Source organism: Micropterus salmoides, unplaced genomic scaffold, assembly GCF_014851395.1.
Source record: "Micropterus salmoides isolate LMB-PRFRI ecotype aquatic unplaced genomic scaffold, ASM1485139v1 Ms_hic_scaffold_7, whole genome shotgun sequence".
Classification (NCBI taxonomy): Eukaryota; Metazoa; Chordata; class Actinopteri; order Centrarchiformes; family Centrarchidae; genus Micropterus; species Micropterus salmoides.
The window spans coordinates 28186346-28206258 of NW_024044459.1; the positions used below are offsets into that span (position 1 = coordinate 28186346).

The following is a 19913-nucleotide window of genomic DNA, read 5'->3' on the forward strand; positions in this document are numbered from 1 at the left end:
GGACGGACCCACCAATTACACACAAATACACACACACACTCACACGCCAAATATGTGCAGGCGGGTGGGCAGCAGAAAAGCAGAACAGAGCAATTTTCCAGAGGAATAATGAGATAAATAGACCAGGCAGATAAACCAGTAAAAGTGTATGGGGGCTAATGAAAGGCGCTGAGTCCCTGGTTAGGTGATTTATGGACACTGTTAGCGCTGCAGCTAACTCTGCTATGCTTCTAAACACCAGCGCTGTCTAACATCCCTATAAACGCAGCCTGAAAAATGATCACACCTTTTCTAAACAGAAAAAGAGTAGAGATGTAGGGGTAAAGGGGGGTAAAGAAAGACAAACATGCTTCCAACAACAAATAAAAGGGATCAAGTGTGTGCTCTAAGCCTGGATGAGCTGGGCAAAGAATAACTCCATGATGGCAGAGTAGAAAGTCCCCTTCAGCGCAAATGAATGCAAAACAGATTAAGCATCAGCATGCTGCGCCTCTGCGCCTTTGAAATGACACGTCACAATACAGTTAATTTGTTGAGGAGACACTTTTGCACAAAGGATGTGGGCAGAGGAGGGGGTAAAAGAAAAAGAGGGAGTAAGAGAGAAACTGAGTGATGGAAAGAGAAAGAATTGATTGAGAATGAGCAGAGCTGACTCCTCACAACCCCCTTTTCTTAAATTTTTTTAAAAGGACACTCAATATCATAATCACACTCTGAAGCCTGAGCATTTACGTCAATTTTCATATTTAATACTCCCTTTAATCTTCAAGGGCATAAATCAAAGAGAAAAATGCCTCTTTTTACTCTGGGTACTTACTGGCAGGATTGCTTTAGTCATGTTGCACTTTTTCTCCAGCAACTCATAAACATACTGAGTGATGATCTGGAGAGAGAAAAAAAAGACACAGAACACACACACAGTCAAACATTACATTGATAATACAGTCTAATGCAATAAATATTTTTATATAGCTGCTGATACAAATCCATCTAACAAAAGCCAACAAACCTCTGTGTTTATGTGTGAACAAGTAAAAGCAACCACTGTCATGCTTGCAAACAGAATAGAAAATACTATTCAAAACCCTTGTTTGCCCTCTGGTGTGTGTGTGTGTGTGTGTGTGTGTGTGTGTGTGTGTGTGTGTGTGTGTGTGTGTGTGTGTGTGTGTGTGTACATGAGCTACTTGAAAGGGTCTGAATCATACTGTGTGCGGTGTGTATGTGTGTGTGTGTGTGTGAATCACAGTGCAGTTAGAGTGTTGAGGTTGTAAGTGCCAGGAGAGGAAATCTCCTGTACAAGCGAAGGGCTGATGTAAGTTATGTTTATCCCCGCAGCCACAGCACTAAAGAACCTTGTATACCGAATCATTCCAACCCCGGGCCAAGCCTTTCATGGTTCAGTGACATTAACAACTTTCTTTTCCATTTTCCTTCTTTTTCCTTTCCTTCTTTTCTTCTCTACACGTCCTGCTCATCTGAGAACAGAGACAAACGTTGTGTGGAACAGATTTCAATTTTTGATCAGTTATGAAAGAAAGACAGAGGGGTGATGATAACAGATGACAGGGCACACGGCCGCTGGCAGTGAGCGGTGTTGGAGATATTGTTGCTGTGATGATGTTTCCCAAACATGTGCAATGACAGATTCCCTGTCCTGTACATGTCATGACAATACAATGAAGGGCGGATGGACCACAGGGATAGCTGAGCAACATGCTGTCCAGCTCTGCTGTGAAGTCTCACTTTGACTAGCTGTTGAAGCATCAGCCTCACTACATCAGGAGACCAAAGGCCAGTGGTGGCGCAGCAGCTACAACGCGAGACCAACTGAATGACCCCAAACACGAAGCCCAAACACAAAAAATGTCTCACAGAGTGGCATGATTCTCAGATCCCATTAATGTGTGGAAAGGGGAGAAAATTTACTGAGATTTAATAATAACAGGTTAATAGACATTTAAACATTAAATGTAAAAGAGTAATTTGGTAAAAAATAAAAAATAAATCCGCACAAAAATTGCAATTTCTCTAAAAAAATTGTTTAATATCAATACACATACACAAACATATTTGACAATGTATAAAAATATGCAGTCTTCAGTACAAACTACATAAATTCACAAGCCACTAGTGTGTTTTTGGAGCCAATAAAAAGTAAACTTGCTCTGTGTAAGCTATGTAGAACACAGCTACATGACAATAAGGCTAAATGTCAATTAAACATCCATCTCTTTCTATAAGGAAGGAAGATCGACTCAGTCTAACTAATGTGACAACATTTCTCCAAGTTCCTTAGAGAAGTGAGAAAATCACTGCCAACACGACTAGTCCAAAAATGTAATGAATTAGTACGACAAAGTGAAGAAAACTGATAATCTGCTTCCATTTTAAAGTTTTTTTGGCACACATAAAACAAAACATTTTCTATAGACCACACGCTGAAATGTCAACCACAGGAAATGAAATTATGCATATCCTTAAATTATGTTCCAAACTCCAAACACTTAAATGGCATGAACTGGCATTTTCACACAGGAAAAAAGGACAACAAAAGGCCAAATGCAAGTTAAAAGTACTCGTAAACTTGCTTTTAAGTCAAATTTGAATTCTTGTGATAATCACAATATTGCCATGCTCTTTTATGCCCGAAAGACACTCGATGCAAACTTGATTTACTGCTTGAAGAACATGCAAGAATAACATTAGGAACCAGACACAAATTAGCCTTATGACAACAAATCAAAGGCCAGCAGACGGCCCAAATGATTTGACCCTGTGAAAGGGAGAAAAAAGCTAGAGGAGCTAAAACAACCCCATCTCACCCCAACCCACTAACCTCCAACAGCTAATTCACTAAAATGTCAGCCGGTCTGATGAAGACTAAAATGATTCGGGGCCTCAGTATGCTAGTGTTTAATGACATCAATAAGCCTCACAGGAAATTTCATTTGCACTACGTTATTTGTTCAGAGCCTCAGGTGGCTCGAAAACCATCTGATATAGAATAGGAAGAGAGACTGATGGGGAACAAGAGCAGAGAGAAAAAGTGGAAAGAATGCAAGACTTTCACTGTGTGAATGCATTTCCACAGATAGAAGGATACCGAATCACAAATAAGAATCTAAAATCCAAGCTTTGTATTAAGGTTGTGGTCATCTGTATGCTTTAGCACATAATGTAAACTGCAGCCAGATTACCTTTTCAGTAAACAAGGTACACATCAAAAGTAGTGAGAGTTGAAATAGGGACAACCAGCATTCCACTGGATCAAAATCCAAATTTCTTTTTTAAGAAATAATGGAATAGACTCAGAGCAGAGGCATACAACTCAGAAACACACAAACATGTACTGGTGTACACACAAACGTGCGCACACACAGCAAACCTCCTTCTGTGTGGGCCTCTGAGGACTACGTCTCAGCAGCTGATCAGTACAATAAGAAAAGCCTCTTTGTCACCTAATTACCAATGTGTTATTAGTGCTTTAATGAAATGCCTGCAGGAAGCAACGCTGAGTGCCTGCATTGTCGGCATCAAGGGATAGAAGAAGCATGAGGAGTGGATATGGAAAACAATATTAAGACAAACAAGGAGAAGGGAAGGGAGAAGGAGAGATAAAAGCAACCTCACTCAATTCAAATCAATAGGTGTTATGACCATAAACATATTTACAATGTCCCTTTTATCTACAACAAATATGTAATATCATCCAGGCTGAAAAGATATGACATTATCTGAAATGTCAATGTAAGTGCAGAATCGCTCATAAAAAGTTCCATACTGCACAATTTCACCTCCAAATACACAGAGCAATGACCATGAGTGACATGGTTCCACAAAACCCTTGTAACCCCCACTGACTTTATCTCTCTGGACTAGATAGACAACGTAAGTCTTCACCATGGTTAAAAGAGCAAAAAAGGGTAAAAGTGGAGTTTCAATTGTCTGCCCGGATGATGATGTATCTTGAACAACAACAAGCATTCTACATGACCGTGAGAGCGTGGGAGACTCTGAAATAGAGCTTCTGCAGCTGAGGTCACCTCTGTGTCTGTGGCTTGTTTGTGTAGAGGAAGCATTGTGGCGATGAAGCAAGAAGAGAGGGATCAGTGAGGAAGGAAGGGACTTAGAGGAGGGCTCAGTGGAAGGAAAGAAAGGAAGACCAAAAGGGAGAGATGGAGAAGTAATCCCCAGGAGCCAGAGGTTTGTGCCAGCTCCCACTGCAGTGAACAGCTGAGAGGAGGAGGAGTGAAGGCAGGAGGGATGGACGGGGAGAGAAGTACAGTATGTGGCCTTGATAAGAGGCATTTAACTGGGTGGGCAGTGACATCAACTCCTTGCAAACCTCTGGTCATCCCCATAACAATCTCTTCATAACTCCACTCTCACACAAAGCCAAGATCTTAATGAAGACCATTGTGGCCGCAAGTTGATATGTTTTCAAATTTCTCACTACAGAGACAGACCTCCCACATTATGTGTACACATGTATCAGTTAATGTGTGTGTGTGTGTGTGTGTGTGTGTGTGTGTGTTCTTGCACTGATTGCTAGAGTCATGCCTGGTTTGGCTGACCGCACATAGGGCCATAAGGAGATGATCTTTTCCGGGCACTCACAAAACAAAGGAGGATAGATAGAGAGGTGGGAAAGGCAAGGAGATGAGGAACAAGAGCAAGGAAATAGAGAGTAATTATGCAAATATGCAAAGAAAAGAAGGACAGAGATCAGTGGATGATAAGGAGGAGGCAGGGAGGTTAAAGGTTGAGATGGTCAATGTAAGTTTAATTAAAATAGATTTAAGACACTTTTAGACTAATTTAATGCTAGTCATAGTGAATTATACAATCAATTTATAAATAAATGAACAAACAAGTGTCCAAGTAATATTAAATTGAAAATGCAGCTACCCCACAAAACTAATTTAAGTAATGATAAGACATAATTACAGACTTGTTTTTGAGACTTTGTGAGGTTTCCAGTTTAAATAATGTAATTGAAGCCACTTCTAACACTTATGGAGGACCTTGAAGCCACATTGGTTTATCTGAAAAAATGGTGTCAGCCATGTGCACAAATATACTGAAGACAGCAGCACATACCGTATACACACATACACAAGAAACTCATGTACAGACACACGCCTCTTGTCTCTCTAGTCCAGAGCCCTCTCCAAAAGCCACTTAGCCATAGAAACCAGAGAGCAAGAAGAGGCATCAAAGCTGTTTATATAATGAAACAGAAAGAGCTGTCCCATGCCGTATCACTGACTGCACCCAGGAAAGCAGTCCTTCTTCTCCAGAGAATGGAGGAGAGGAGGAAAAAGAAAAAAGAAGAAAATCCCCCCGAACAATGCAGCACAACAACAGCGGCAACAACACTAAAGCATACTCAAAAAGAGAGAGACTGTGAAAATGAGAGAGCATGAGGCAATAGAAAGGTTGTTTATTTTAAGTCAGCCTTGTGTACCAACAGAAAGTGGTATTAAAATAGAGCCTATTGTTGTGAATTTGTGATCTGTCAGTCCGTGCGGGAAACAAAGAGAGAGAGTGAGGGAGAGAGAGAGAAAGAGAGAGAGGGAGAATGTGAGAGAGAGACTGGTGTAATTCCCATGAGGTCTCTGTCATTCTTCTGTCAGAGGAGAGAGGGCTCTCCAGGGGAAGAGAAAGTTCTCAGACACAGACTGACAGGCAGACTGTTTACACTTCTCTCTCTCTCTCACTTCCTCTCCGCCCTCCCTGCACTATTCATCCTAATGGCATCGTAATGACCTCCTCAGGTGTTAACTGAGAAGCCGGCAGAGGTCTAATTCAAAGTAAAGTACGGTATGCCACTGTGGGTGCCGGCGGTAGCGACAGATGCCAGCACTTTAACTATCAGCCCTCCTGCCTTTTCTTACCACCACCCTCAAACCCACACCCCCTGTCCAATTCCCATTTCTTTCATCAACTCTAATCCACCTCACCCACCCCCTGCAACCATTTTTTCTGACTGTGTCTGCTACCTCCTCGGTGCTCTCAGCAGAAGCTCCAACAGCAGTATTTAAGTGTTTTGGGAATGGAGACGTGATGGCAGTCAGTGAATCCGGGCAGACAGCTGTCATTTGTAGTCCCTCTTTAGAGAGATCTCATTAGTTTCCCAACAAAATGGTCCATGTACGGTATCAGGCCTCCTGATGCTTTAAGTACAGTATGGAGGCCTGTCTTGGGGGTTCCCACCAGGGGCCTGATGCAACACTTCATGAATGCACCATGACTTTAAAAAGTGAATTTATAAAGACCTCCAAAAGGTTATTGATCTTTTGTTGGTTAACGTTGTTGATCTAAAGGGCTAAACAGTCAGTAAACATTTCTGCCAGCTGTGGAAAAACAAATTACAACGGAATACAAGGGTAAAAATACATTGTTTAATACTCTTGCAGCTAAATTGTAAAATGTCATGATGATCTAATATTATTTTCTATAAGTCACTATACTGGAACTATCCACCTTGAAAATGTCTGTGAAGAGAAGTCATCCAGCTCATAGCAAGATTAAAATCAAGGGCAACTGGACTTGGTTGAAGATGCTTGAAGATGTTTCCCCTCTCATCCGAACTGAAGAAGCCCCTCGAATGAGAGGTGAAACGTCTTCAAGCATCTTCAACCAAGTCCAGTTGCCCTTGATGTCCTTTGGATATCTACCTTCACTATTTCTTCAGATGTTCTTTAATGGCCTTGATGTACTATGAAAAAGACATGGATGCAGACAGCAGGGTGGTTACAAAGAATGCAGTAGATATATTATCATATGTGCTGTCGGACTACCACGAGGACACTGGCAGATGACAAAATTCTTGTTGTAATGTGAACATGGAAAGTATGATTTCAGCTTAATGGACAGTATTGTAAGTAACTCTTCAAAATAAACTCAGTACAAAGACATCAACCAGCTGGCCACTGACTTTCCACAGGTCTTCCACAATGATCGGCACCATATATTGTTTATCCTGAGACTGGCATCCAAATATATGCAGATGATATTGTAAGTTATGCACATGGTAGAGGTACAGCACAAGTTGCTACCATAAACTTGGTTTATAGTAGCATAATAATATAATAACCTTGTCATAATTTATCATTACCAACTTCAGCAGGGCCTTAAACCATGGCCAGCTGGTCACCACTATGACAACACCCAGCATCCATAATGTAAAAACAGGGGGAGATAGGAAGAGAAAATAAAACATAACAGAGATAGCAGAGAGCGTAAGAAACTGACAAAGAGAGAGAGATGAAGAGACAGAGAGAAAAGGAGAGAGAGAGTACGATAAAGAGAAAGAGAGAGCTTTCTAATTCAGCCATCTGGCTAGCTTTACTTCATTATAATATTCTGACTGTGTGTGTGTGTGTTTACAAATGTGTGCATGCCTTCCATTCCACAGATGCAGGCAGAGCAGAGAAGAATCCTCATTTATTAACAGCTTAATAGAGCTCCATCTGGGCCAGACCCTATGCTTGTCTTCCATCAGAGAGATTCATCACCGAATCACAGGAATTAGAATACAACTGACACCTACACAGGCTGAGGTGACCCTGCTGCACTGAACAACACTGTGCAGACAGCGTGCACTGTACTACAGCTGTAATACAGCCATTATGACAATAGTCAGAGCCAAGGACGGAAAATGCCACAACACTAGTAGTCTGTGGGTTTTTCATCCTTGGTTTGTGTAATGTTTCACTTTGACTATGACAAAACAGAATACGAAAGAACGAAAAGAACACAATAAAGAATATGTCTGAATAATACAACATTTTACACACTGGGGTTAATGGGAATAACAGAGAATAAGATCCTCCAAGTCAGTGCTTAAACATTTTATAGAGTGCATTCAGAACATAAAGGGATGTCCTGTGCAGACTTCTTATTTGTCCTACTTATCCAGAGATAGACAACCATAAATGCCCTTTCTTATGTTATTGCCATACATTCAGACTACACAGAGAGACATTAAAAGGCATCAGTAAGTGGGCTGACTGGGAAAAAAGGAAAAATAGCCAAATAACATAGCTTTTCCCTTGAAAGAAATTTGTTCAGATAGTTAATAAGGTGCTCCCCGAGAACTTTCAAATGTTATCTTGCCTGAGTTTATGGTTCTGAGAACATCATTTTCCTACTGTATGTTTGCACTGGGTCAGTACACTTTACCCTAAATGCACATTCAAACTGCTGAATTTGTGTGATTTACTTTTAGTTTTACTGACCTTCTTTTCTATCCCCTTTTCCTCAACATGCCTTGTAGTTCTTCTTAATTAAGTGATTTCTTACATTTCACAGAATTACTTTTTAATGCTTCTTATTGAATTACTAATAAAAGCATGAATTACTAATAAAAGCAAGCTTACATAGGCTGTAGTTTAAGTTTATGGGTAATAGTTTTGCAGCCCACGTACCCAGGCATAAATTTGCCCTTCACTTACAGTATATGCATGGAAATATGGCCCATGGTGTCCAAACAAAGTGGACCAGTGCAGCTTCTCAGATATAGCATCTGCAAATCCCTCCATATCATACCATAAACATATGGGCGAAATTCTGAATAATTTTTATAGATGAAAAATGAAGAGTGAAAAATTATTCACTGCTCCTGTGCTCAACCCAAATTTTGTTCCCATTTCTTTCCTTTGCTTGGAGGCCATCACACCAACATCCTCGTTCTCCCTCTTTCTATTCGTCCCTCCATTCAGACGAGGCTGAAGTGCAAATTGGACATCTGGTGCTGAGATGTATCTGACAATACAGCCGCCACCCCACAGCTCCCTCACACATGTACACAGACACACAAACTCACTCACAGGACTTCTAGGATAAAAAGACACTAAAAGGAAGGTGGGAGAGATGGACAGAGGCAAGGAAAGGCAAAGCAAATTTATTTTTATAGCACATTTTAACAACAAGGCAATTCTAAGCGCTTTACATAGGACATAAAGGCATTAAGACAAGCTATAAAAGCAACACAAGGCAATGTAAAAGACAAAATAATAATACACAGGAATAGGATTTAAAAGGATTAAAACAAAGTAATATAGAAGATTAAAATAAGCTAAAATAGAATAAGACAAGTTAAACAGTAAAATAAAAATAGTGCAGCTACAGTGCAAGATACGAATAAATAGTCCCAAATACTAACTTAATAAAATGTGTGGTGCATAAAAAAAAATCCATGCTGCTTCTCCGTATTTAGTTTTGACTCCTGCGACAGTAAGCAGACCTGTACCAGACGATCTGAGAGGTCTGGACGGTTTAGTAGATAAGAAATGGTTTGGCCCAAAATGATTCAGTCCTTTATAAACAAACTGTTGAATGCTAAATTTAATTCCTTGACACACATTAGGCAAGTGCAAAGATCTGAGAACTGGAGTGATGTGATCAACTCTCCTGGCCTTAGCTGCAGCTGTCTGATCGACTTTTTAAGAGACACCTGTAAAGACAGAATTACAGTAGTCGAGCCTGGTGAAGATAAAAGCATGGATAAATTTTTCTAAAACCTACTGAGACATAGGCCTAAGTCCTTTCATTCTTGATATTTTCTAAAGGCGACAGTTGGCTGATTTTGTAATTCTCTTAATGTGGATGTTAAAATTTAACTCTCACTCCATGACTACAAGATTTCTGGCCTGGCTGAGCATTTTATCTTTCTATAGGAGAACTTCTTGGCACTTCCAATCATTTGTTTGATGCACTTACTAAGTGCTTGTATGAGACCATAGTCACCTGGTGATATAGTTACATAAATCTGTGTGTTGTCTGCATAATTATGGTAATTTGTTGTTGATGTTGTTTTCCATAATCTGCGTTAGTGGAAGCATTCTTTGCTTGTGGCATCCATTAACATCATGTCCAGTTCCTTAATCTTTGATCTTAGTTTGTTAGAGATATCCTTCAGAGGGGGGGTGGGGGGAGACCAATGAAGTGACCTTCGTGGCCTTATCAGACTCATCAGGAGAGCTGTTCTCTCTTTTTGTCGTTTTCGTTATCAGCAAGGTTGGTGTTACAGAATGTGCTTGGTTGAGGTGGAGGCAAAAGACAGGGCAGTGACCAGGGGTGAATTTAATGTCAGCGTTGCAGACAGAACCAAAAATGGTCCATCAATACTTTAACTCCAGATCTGCTAGGGTGAAGGTCATCTCCCTAGAAAAGATGATTACATCTCCAGAACAAAACAGACTGAAGTTATCAATATAGTTGATAGTTGGCAGTAGCCAACTAATAAAAACTGTGGTTTTAAAAGCTTCCAGTTTATCCGGACAGTTAAACAGTCCAATGAAATCCCTCTTTAGCACTTCTGATTTCTCTCACTGGCCCCCACATGTAAAATAATGATTCATTGGGAAATTTCTCCTTTAGGTCACAAACAATAGCACCTGGAATATAGTGTTCCAACTGTCTTACAGTTCATGTTTCTGAATGTCATCTACCACTACTAGAATTAGAGCTTGATTCATATTTTTTCCCCTTTGAACCACATGAGACTTTTTAGCTTTTTCTGTCGGTTGACACTGAATAATATTCCGATGTCCAAACTTAGCAGCAGCAATCTCCATTTCTGTCTCGAGTAGAGTTATTAATGATTTGAACCTGTTTTCCAGTAGTAATGTCTGGGGTGACTGTGTTCTGTGTTAATGCCCACCGTTGGCTGTCTGCCAGATGTCCAGGGTCAAAGTTGGCTGAGCTGAATCCATAAATTACAGTTTTGCATTCATCTTGAGATTTTGCACCCACATTATCCCAAGCAGCTAGAAGCTCCATTCATAGCACCCAAATTCTCTGGTTTTGTTTCAGTAAGTCTTGGGAAAGTTATGGTGGCATTTACACATAGCTGTCCATTTAAAGATTGTCGAGTTGACTTCTGATCAGCTAAATCTCCAGCAAAAGTCAGGAACCTCCAGTTGTCTTGTATTGAGTATGGCAATTTTCTGCAACAATTTATGGCAGATGTGCATTTCATTGATTCTGATGAGCACTGGCTGCATAAAAGCCTATTCTACAATTACCCTCATGATATCTGACAAAGTAGCTCATTCTGCCTGATGCAGAAATGAAGGAGAGGGATAAGAGAAAAACAAGGACAAACAATGGCATAGAAGGAGGAACTCAAGCACACATACATCTTCATGTGTTAGCCAGACGTACGCAGATATTAGCATGCAGGTACACCTGTGTGACACACACACTTTAAGTGCTGACTAAGCAGCATAACCCACTTTTACAACCAAAGGCATACAATTCAGTCTATTTATAATGGAGCATATTTCGTACCAGCAAACACAATGTATGTGTACTTGCAAAGTTGTATGAGGTACAATATTCATTTTCTTGACTCATTTGGGGCCTAAAAACAACAGACAGATAATACTGCTTATTCAGGTAGTGCTCCTTTCTTCTTCTCAGCCAGGAGATTATCCTGCAGCACAACTCTTACAGTATCTGGTCTCATTACACAAGCTTGTATAAACACTGATTGACACCGTTTCCTTTTTCCTCCCCTAAAGAAGATGCTTCTGTCAATTTTTTAATCACAGGATGAATAAAATTTGCATACATCCTGCTTGATGATTATTTGTTTCCTCCAAATGTTTGGCCCCCCTCGGATGTCTGAGTTCAGTTAGTTTAAATGTCTGTGTGTTCTTTCAGGGCCTCTGCTTGCATGCTACCAAATGTTTGTTTCTACAGCCTTTTTAGATGCTGGTAGATAGTGCTTGAGCAGGCAAAAGAAAAGAGGGGGAAAAAGCCTTCACAGAAGGCTGGCTCTCAAAGGAGCTACTGTATACCTGCATTAGAAATAATAAAAACACCCAGGTAATCCCACAAACGGGTCTATCACTTTGCTTTGAACTTCAAAGAATGCACACAATTAAAGGCAACATAGCAGGGGATGCAAACAAAAAAAAACAGATTACAAAAGAACATTTGTCTAATGATCTTAATGCATATTGCATGTAGTGGTACTGTGGGAATGAAATAGAGGTGAACTTTAGGATGGTGTATGTTTGGATATATGTTGATGCAGTTGTACGACTACAGAACTTCATAAGAGCATCAAGGAACTTCACAAAAATGTGTCAGCAGCATTTTATAGCAGGTAGGCTATAAAAGGCTATTTTGTTGCATAGAATCCTTTAAATAAAAGTCCAAAAAGTAGCTTTCAGTGTCCTTGCTTTTCCCACCATATAACCATTTGACTTCAAAATCAACTCATACCTCAGCTAAGCTGACAAGTAGGTGATTACAGTGAAATCCATTGTCCTGATCTGCCTTAGCGGACCCATGACCTTTAAAATACACCTTTCTCATTCTAATCTGATATAGGCCTGGACCACAGCGCACACTTCTGTTAAAGCAATTCTTTGGCACTGGCATTTAAGGTGTTAAAAAGCAAGTTAGAATGCAATTATTTTATACTTTGTGACTGAAGAATGTTGATCTTCGTAGAATCAACAACTATTGTGATCATCATGTTACAAATACTGGTCAGGACAGAAACTCCTTATGGACCCACTAGCTGAGGCCAAAGTTACTGAACATGGATGGCCTGAATGAAGCTTAAAAAAAACAGACACACGTTACCTCTCCAAGAGCTTCATAGCGTTTCTGGTTCCAGCGGTGGAGATCCTCTCTGGCATTGAACACAAAGGGCTCTCCTGTTTTTACATGTCTGAGATGGCCATCTGTGGGAGAAAAAAAGAAGGAGAAAACACATCTGTAATGATGTGTGTGCGAGGTGGGTGGATCATTCATTCTGACTACTGTAAGCTTGACCCCTTAAATTTTTATTGCTAATGTTCATTTTCTCTCTCTCTTTCCCTCTGTTGGTCCTTTCCCTTCCTTACCCTCCCTCTCCCAATCACCCCCATCTGGTAGGTACAAGGCCTGTGGATGCAGCAGTGTTCTTCCAGTCACGACTCCAATGGCCTTCTGGGTAGTCTGGCAGGCCAGTGCTGGACAGCTGGTATGGCAAAAATTCTCTTTCCCTCACTCCTTCTTTTCATCTGTCTAAAAGCCTCTCCCCTTCCTCTTTAACTGTGTCAGTCTCTCTCTCCCTCTCCTCCCTCGCTTACTCTGGCGACAGGCCACAGGTCTGTCCCTGCATTTTCCACCTGAAATCTCTAAGAGCAAGGACTAAAGAAAGTGTGGGAAAGGTTTTCAGTGTGTTTTTGTGTGTGTGTGTGTGTGTGTGTATGAGCATGAAGAGAGAAAGGTGGCCTGGCACACATTAGCCATGACAACAACAACTGCTCCTTGTAATTCCTTTGAGGATGCTGTCTGGGCATCAGCCAATCACCCTAACCACCACAGCTTACACACACCCCAAACACAGACACACACACACCAGCAGCTCCAACTAGGAGGACCAGTTGTGGTCATACAGTGTGTGTAACTAGGAGTAAGTATGTGTGTTTCTCTAAACTGTTGCAAGTGAGCCACCACGCCATTACAACACACAAGAATGACTGAGAAGAAACAAAAGATTTTTGGGACAATGTTTAGGTGATTTATTATAATTCAGGGGAAACAAACTGAGGAGTTTTTAACACATCCAGGTTTTATTTGATATAAAACAGTCATAAGACAAAAATGCTGTTCAGAAACAGTACCACTTTTTTTCTTAATAAACAATTACCCGTGTGTGGCTGTGGAACACTTCGTTTATACCTTAGCAATGAGCCCATCGATCCTGCGGTTGACACTACAACACAATAAAACACTAAACAGTGTTAAATTTAATTTTGACCTTTATGACTGCAGAATTTGTAAGAGCTAAACCACTGAAAAGTACACATACTTAACCCAAATAGCCAGGGGGCTCTCATACTTTCTCAATTATTGTACAACGTGTGGAAACCCATCTAAGATATAAATAAATATAACATCTCTTCAAGATAAAATAATGCATAAGCATTTTTTCATCTCCTTCTAAATTGCCACAATTTTCACCCCTCTATCAATGTTATAAATCTTACATTGCTAACACACTGAGTATTACGGCACTTGCTTTTATGGTTAGTTGTTAGACAACATGTATCCTCACAATCCTGAATCCAGGTTTGTCATCTTGTTGCATTAAAAAGCAGACTTGTGCTTGAGAGGTAGAGCAGGAGACGAGTGAGAAGTTAGGATAAAGCAGTGTGCACAAAAAGTACCTTGAAGAAAATCAATTATGCATTCATGGAGGGGTTAGGATCTAAACACCACTGCCTAAGAGAAGGAAGAGAAGAGCTATAATGAAATCCTACTGTAGGAAAGAGGTGTGTGTGTGTGTGTGTCTTTGTGCATGAGGGAGGGAGAGAAGATGTGTGTGTATGTGTGTGAGTGTGTGCTAGGGGGGTGATCAGCTCCATTGCCTCCCCCAACACATCCTCTCAGAGGAATAACGTTTTCTCAACTTTTCTCCTCTTTTCTGTCATAATTAGCATTCTGTTCTCAATTTGGCCGCTTAATTAGGTGTACATAACCTTGGATTTCCAGTAATGGAAAACTGGAGGGCTAGCAAGATGAAGCCATCATCTTCAGTGATTAAGATACCTGCAAACTATTGTACACAGCCTCGTCTGTATTCACATCATTACATGGTCAAATTAACATTTTTGTTCCACCTGTCTCAGGCAAAGGTAGCCTGAGTGTAGCTATAGAAATGCCTGCGAGCCAGAGCAACTGTGAAATGCTACCCTTCAAAAGCAGGCCTGAGTGGAAATGGACAAGACATACAGATGGGTATGGTGTGTGTGTGTGTGTGTGTGTGTGTGTGTGTGAGAATCGGAGTGGGTGGCTAAACTGTGTTTCACTTCAGGATTTTGAGCGGGGAAGGGGCAGAAATAGAGAGATACAGAGAGAGGGAGAGAAAAGAGAATAGGTAAGACAGAAGGGTGAGGGAGAGGAGATGGAGAATGTGTTCCTCTCTCCATGGGAGACTGAGCTGGGACTTGAAAGTGGGGTGGGGGTGGTGGGTGTGGGTGGGGGGTAAGTCTCCGTGTCTCTGTTCTTAGGCACAGCGAGGTTATGCAAATGCTCCGTCAGGCGGAGGGCAAGGCTGAGTAGGTTACTGACGGGCCGTAGAGTACACAACATGTCCCCCACTCAGCCAGCCAGACAGCCAGCAGAGACACTGACAGAGAACAGAGGGTGTGTGTGTGTGTGTGTGTGAGAGAGAGAGAGAGAGAGAGAGAGGGGCTACAGAGGAATACTAAGAGTCAAAAGCACCACCAACACCACCTTTCCAACTCTTCCTCCTTCTCTCCACCTGGTTTGATTAAAGTGAGCCAAGAGAATTCTGGACCCACACCACTCTGGGCCCAGCTCAGCTCCTTCCTGTCACTAATTCACTAATTTAGTGACAGGAAGGACTAATTCACACACACACACACTTTTACGCCCAAAATGTCCCAGATGAATTAAAAAACAGTGGCATTGCTCTAAACAGAACTGTAATTACACACATTTTATGTTAAAACTGCCTTATTGTTATAAGAGACTGTGGTAATTTTGCTTATGTGTCAACTGCACAGTAACTTTAACATGAATCAAGTGGAAGCAACCAACTCTGTAGACCAGTGGTTCCCAACCTGGGTGTTGGGACCGTCCAGTGGTCACAAGATTAATCTGAGGGGTTACAATAAAATAAAAGGGGGGAGAAATAAAAGGAAAAAACATTCTTCTGCCAGTTTCTCAAGTTTTTTTAAATACAGGATAGTTATACCTCTTAGGCTGTATTAGAGAAAGTTCCTAACCTGCAGACCCTATCTTAATTGCTTGGTAACCATGGTAATCAGGGTTAGGAACTGATTTAGGTATAAAGCCATTTCAAATTAACAGTTCCTAAGTCAATGTTCCTTTCCTTTCAGTATTGAGTGTATTAAAGAAGCATCCTAACTTCTTAAAATCTTAAATAAACTCTCCTATCTTTAGGATAACTGCTAAGCTGTCCTAACTTTTACTTTTACACCAGATAGTGTTTGCTAACACATTTCATTTAATTTATTGCTTTTACAAAATCAACAAAATGTCAACAGGCGGAACCAAGCTATTAATAGATCTACCGATGTGTTTGATGACAAACACTTGTTAGTAGAAAGGCTGTAGGTGATGTAACACTAGATAATGTCTTAATCTAAAACATAATCTAAAGGCTTGATGCAACAAAAGCATCCTAATGCAGGCTTTTGATAGAAGGAGACTGTTAAATTCAAGAAATACATGAAAATTAGCCCGCAGTTAGTTAGGATTTGCTTCTGTAAAACCAAATTGGTAAAAATTCTATCTTAACTTAAGACTTAACATAGGAACTTTCTGTAATACGGCCCCTGGTCACTAACAATTATTCAAATTAAACAATCTAAGAAGTTAATTTTGTGACCCCACATAAGCCAAAAAGAGACTGGGAAGCACTGCAATGGACAACATGTTTTTTCTTAGGTTTTGTTTATCTAGACCTCATGTGGTTTTGACAATCTAGTGTCAAGATTTAACTTTCTATTCACCTAAGCTGACTTATAATGCTTGAACTGTCAGCAGTGTTGTTTTATTTCCTTATACTTCATGGGATTTGGTATTTTTTAGCTAAAGCAGAAAGCTTGGTGTGCTTTGAAGACTAAAATATGTACTTACATTCATTGAAGGCATATTCAAACTCCTCCAATGTTTTAGGGAAAGTGAAAGGAGGTTCATCTTTCTTCATCAGTTCATCTAAGTCTATTCTTGACAGCAAATCTGACAAGAAAGAGAAAAGATAAGATCAAAGCTGAGCAAAATTTTGTGACAGTAGCTGACTTTCTTCAAAGAATATCAACATTCATGTCATAATCTCAATCACAACATCATAAACTAAGAATATCTAGCAACATCTCCTACATTGTAATTTAATAATGTCTCCTACTTTTGTTAAGTTATGAATCAACAACAAGGGCAAGAAATTGTCCAAGTCCATTACTGATCACCTATAGAACCCATCCAATTAAGAAAATAACTTGAACCAAAGAACTTAACATTGCCGTGGATGTTCGTTTTGTTTTTGTTTTTTTGAGTTAATCTCTAATGGTAAAAATTGGTCCAGGAACATCAAAAGTTGGATGAGATTATTCTTTCTAAAATAGAGGTATGCGTTTCTTTGCAAAATAATGATGATGTAATAGAAAACCGGGCATATCATTTAATAAAGAGAAACAAGTGTTTAAATTTAATTCTATTTTCAAGGCTGATTTGGTGAAGGAGTGAAATCCAGAAACTTTTCAACAGATTGTACTGCCAAGACAGATGAATCAATATTCTTTCTTTAGTTTTAGGCTTCATCTGGAATGATTTTTGGAAATTGTATGCAACTTTAAGGGAGTGAGATTGATTTTAAAGATACACTTAAAATGAGCTTCCTTGATTTTGTAACTTGTAAATAGGAAACGTATCCTTTCAGAAATGTTCAGCCAGCAATTTTCATCTAAACCATCCCTAGATCTTTATGTCTTTATACTGTATACTTTATTTTTAATCAAGGACATTAATATATCCTTCCACTTTAGATGATCCAAAACTTCCTTTATAAGTAAACAGACATTCCGAATTTGTGGTTTTTAAAAATGATCTTTGTTGGATTGCCATATTCTCTTCTTAAATCAATGAATTATTTTAATTGAATAATTTCATGAAACACATTTTGAATTGTTTTATACCCAAATTTGACCGTTTGCATATATTGACTGATGTTAAGCGTTTATTCAGATCAGGACTGTGATCGGAGAATAGAAGTTTCTTAAAATAACCCTTCCAGGCTAAAAGTGTGCTAAAAACACTGAGCCATTTTTTTCTTCTTCTTTATGAAGTTTTGGGCAAGGGATCGAAATGGCTGGCTTCCATCTGAACCCACAGTGAGTCCTATTTCTCATGGAAAGAAATCACACAAATTGGTCTGCTAAAAGGGTGGGTGAACATGTTTAACTCAAGGTTAAGTGGAACATTTCCTGTCCTATGTCATCTACTCTTGGGGCCAGCTAAAAGTCTAAAGGTATATGACCTGTCAGGTAAACTACATAAATCTTAAAGGCATACAATCACAAATCTGAATGAGAGAGATTGCACATTTACAAAATGTTATTCAAGTATAACTTGTGCACAATATTGCTGTATTTCACATTTTTATAATGTCATCTATAATTTTAACTAGTAAATTATGGTGCAACATCACAGGAACTACATCTGTTTTGGGAACATTTTTTCTTCAGGGACAAGCAGGCTGGACCTTATCAGTTATTTAAGACTACTAGTCCTTATGAATGTGTCTGTGTCATAGGTTTTAGACAACTCAGACATGTTGGTGTGCTTGTCCGCAGGTCATTGTAGGAGAAAACTTAACTAGGGTGAGAGCAGCTGGCATTTCAAGGGGAGTCTGTTTAAATGTAGCAACACTTTAGTGATTTTTGTGTGAGATGATGGAAGTCATAAGCTTTGAAAATGCAGCAAGTTAAACTGAAAAAATAAATTAAAACATAGACATAACAAGCAACATGTGGACAATATAAGTTAGGTCTTTCATAGGAATGTTTATGTGGCCATGTATGTTTTATTTCATATCCTTTGAACACATTTTCTCCTCTTTCAGTATATATACTGCTTCTTTTGCTTCCTTTGTTGTAAGAGCATTAATTTACCTTTCTCTTTTCTTTATTATTTACCTTTGAGTGCAGTAGTTTTCTCTCTGTCCTCCTGGCCAGCTATCTGAGCCATAGTGATCCACAGTATGTACAGGGCTGGTGTGGCCGCACCGAAATGAGAGAGCATGGGTAAACTCTCCCAAAGATCACTGAGATGCATCCTGTCACATGTGGGAAAAGAAAATGAGGAACAAAAAATCATCACTGCTGGAATATACAGCCTACTGTGTTATATCACACTCGAACATGCCTGTATGCCAAAAGTAATTGTCTCAAAGGTTGTTGCACCTGTAAGGTGGCAGTATGCCAAAACTTTATAACTTAGTGTTGAATCCTACACTCACGAGACAGGCTACAAGCTTATGGCTTACTGAATAAAATGTAGCAGTTATCATTTATACTGCAATAACACACTGCATAAGCAACTAACTACAACTATTTGTCACCATTATTGTTATGAAACATGCAGCCGTGCGTTCCCTCAGCTCTGCACACGTGCAACAACTGAATTAATTACGCAAACATAGCAAAGTTATTTTTTACTTTGAAACCAGGCTGCAGACAGTTAAAAACATTGTTTTTCACACACGCTTATCTATCTCAGACTGCTCTGTCGTTTTATCAACAACAGTCAACATCTGTTTAATGCTTCGTACTACTCTTAAAAACAACTCCCGGAATGTGAGCAGTCGTTCTCCATGGAGCCACTGCGAGCAGGTTACAGTAGGATATTCGTGCTTTTACTTCACATTCGTTTCAACCAGACGAAACTTCGACTTTCGGAGAGGAACGGCTGTTTACAGTAGATGCAGGCATGCTTTATGTTCGACTCACGCACCATCAGTATAGGCGACTGTCCAGTTGCTGCTGCTTCCTTGAAATTTCTAAAACAGGAAGGACTCTAAGCGGTACAGAGCGTGCAGCACGTGAAGCTTCCGGGTTACCGGGGCAACGGACTGGAAGGGATATTTAAAGGCACAGTAGCACAGCAGCAGCTCCAGGTTATACAGATGTTTTCGCTGTCGCTGTTATTTCTCTTTAAATATCATTCGAGGTGCTTGTACTAATGTGTTTCTATTTTATGCAACTTGATATTTCTACAGAAGGTCATATTGTTGTCCACCACATTTATTTCACAGCAACTGAATAGTTATTAAAATAATTTGGACTGAAAGATTTTATGTGTAAAATATATTCTCTCTCTATTAAATATGATGCATTGTTTTATTTGAAGCTACC

The 19913-nt window shown here is 39.8% G+C and overlaps 1 protein-coding gene across 3 annotated transcripts in view; it reads right to left on the reverse strand.

Moving 5' to 3' along the window:
* Positions 1–19628, reverse strand: part of fam172a (family with sequence similarity 172 member A) — a 155641-nt gene extending 136013 nt beyond the window's left edge. For 2 of the 3 annotated variants that reach the window (XM_038702743.1, XM_038702745.1), the window contains exons 1-5: positions 19513–19628; positions 18696–18835; positions 16642–16743; positions 12607–12707; positions 818–883 (exon numbers count right to left, since the gene is read on the reverse strand). In XM_038702743.1, the coding sequence (XP_038558671.1) occupies positions 818–883; positions 12607–12707; positions 16642–16743; positions 18696–18834 (408 nt within the window). In that variant the 5' untranslated portion in view covers position 18835; positions 19513–19628. Of the gene's footprint in view, positions 1–817; positions 884–12606; positions 12708–16641; positions 16744–18695; positions 18836–19418; positions 19437–19512 lie in introns of those variants that run through there. The other variant, XM_038702744.1, reaches the window with a different exon arrangement.
* Positions 19629–19913: the final 285 nt, after the last annotated feature.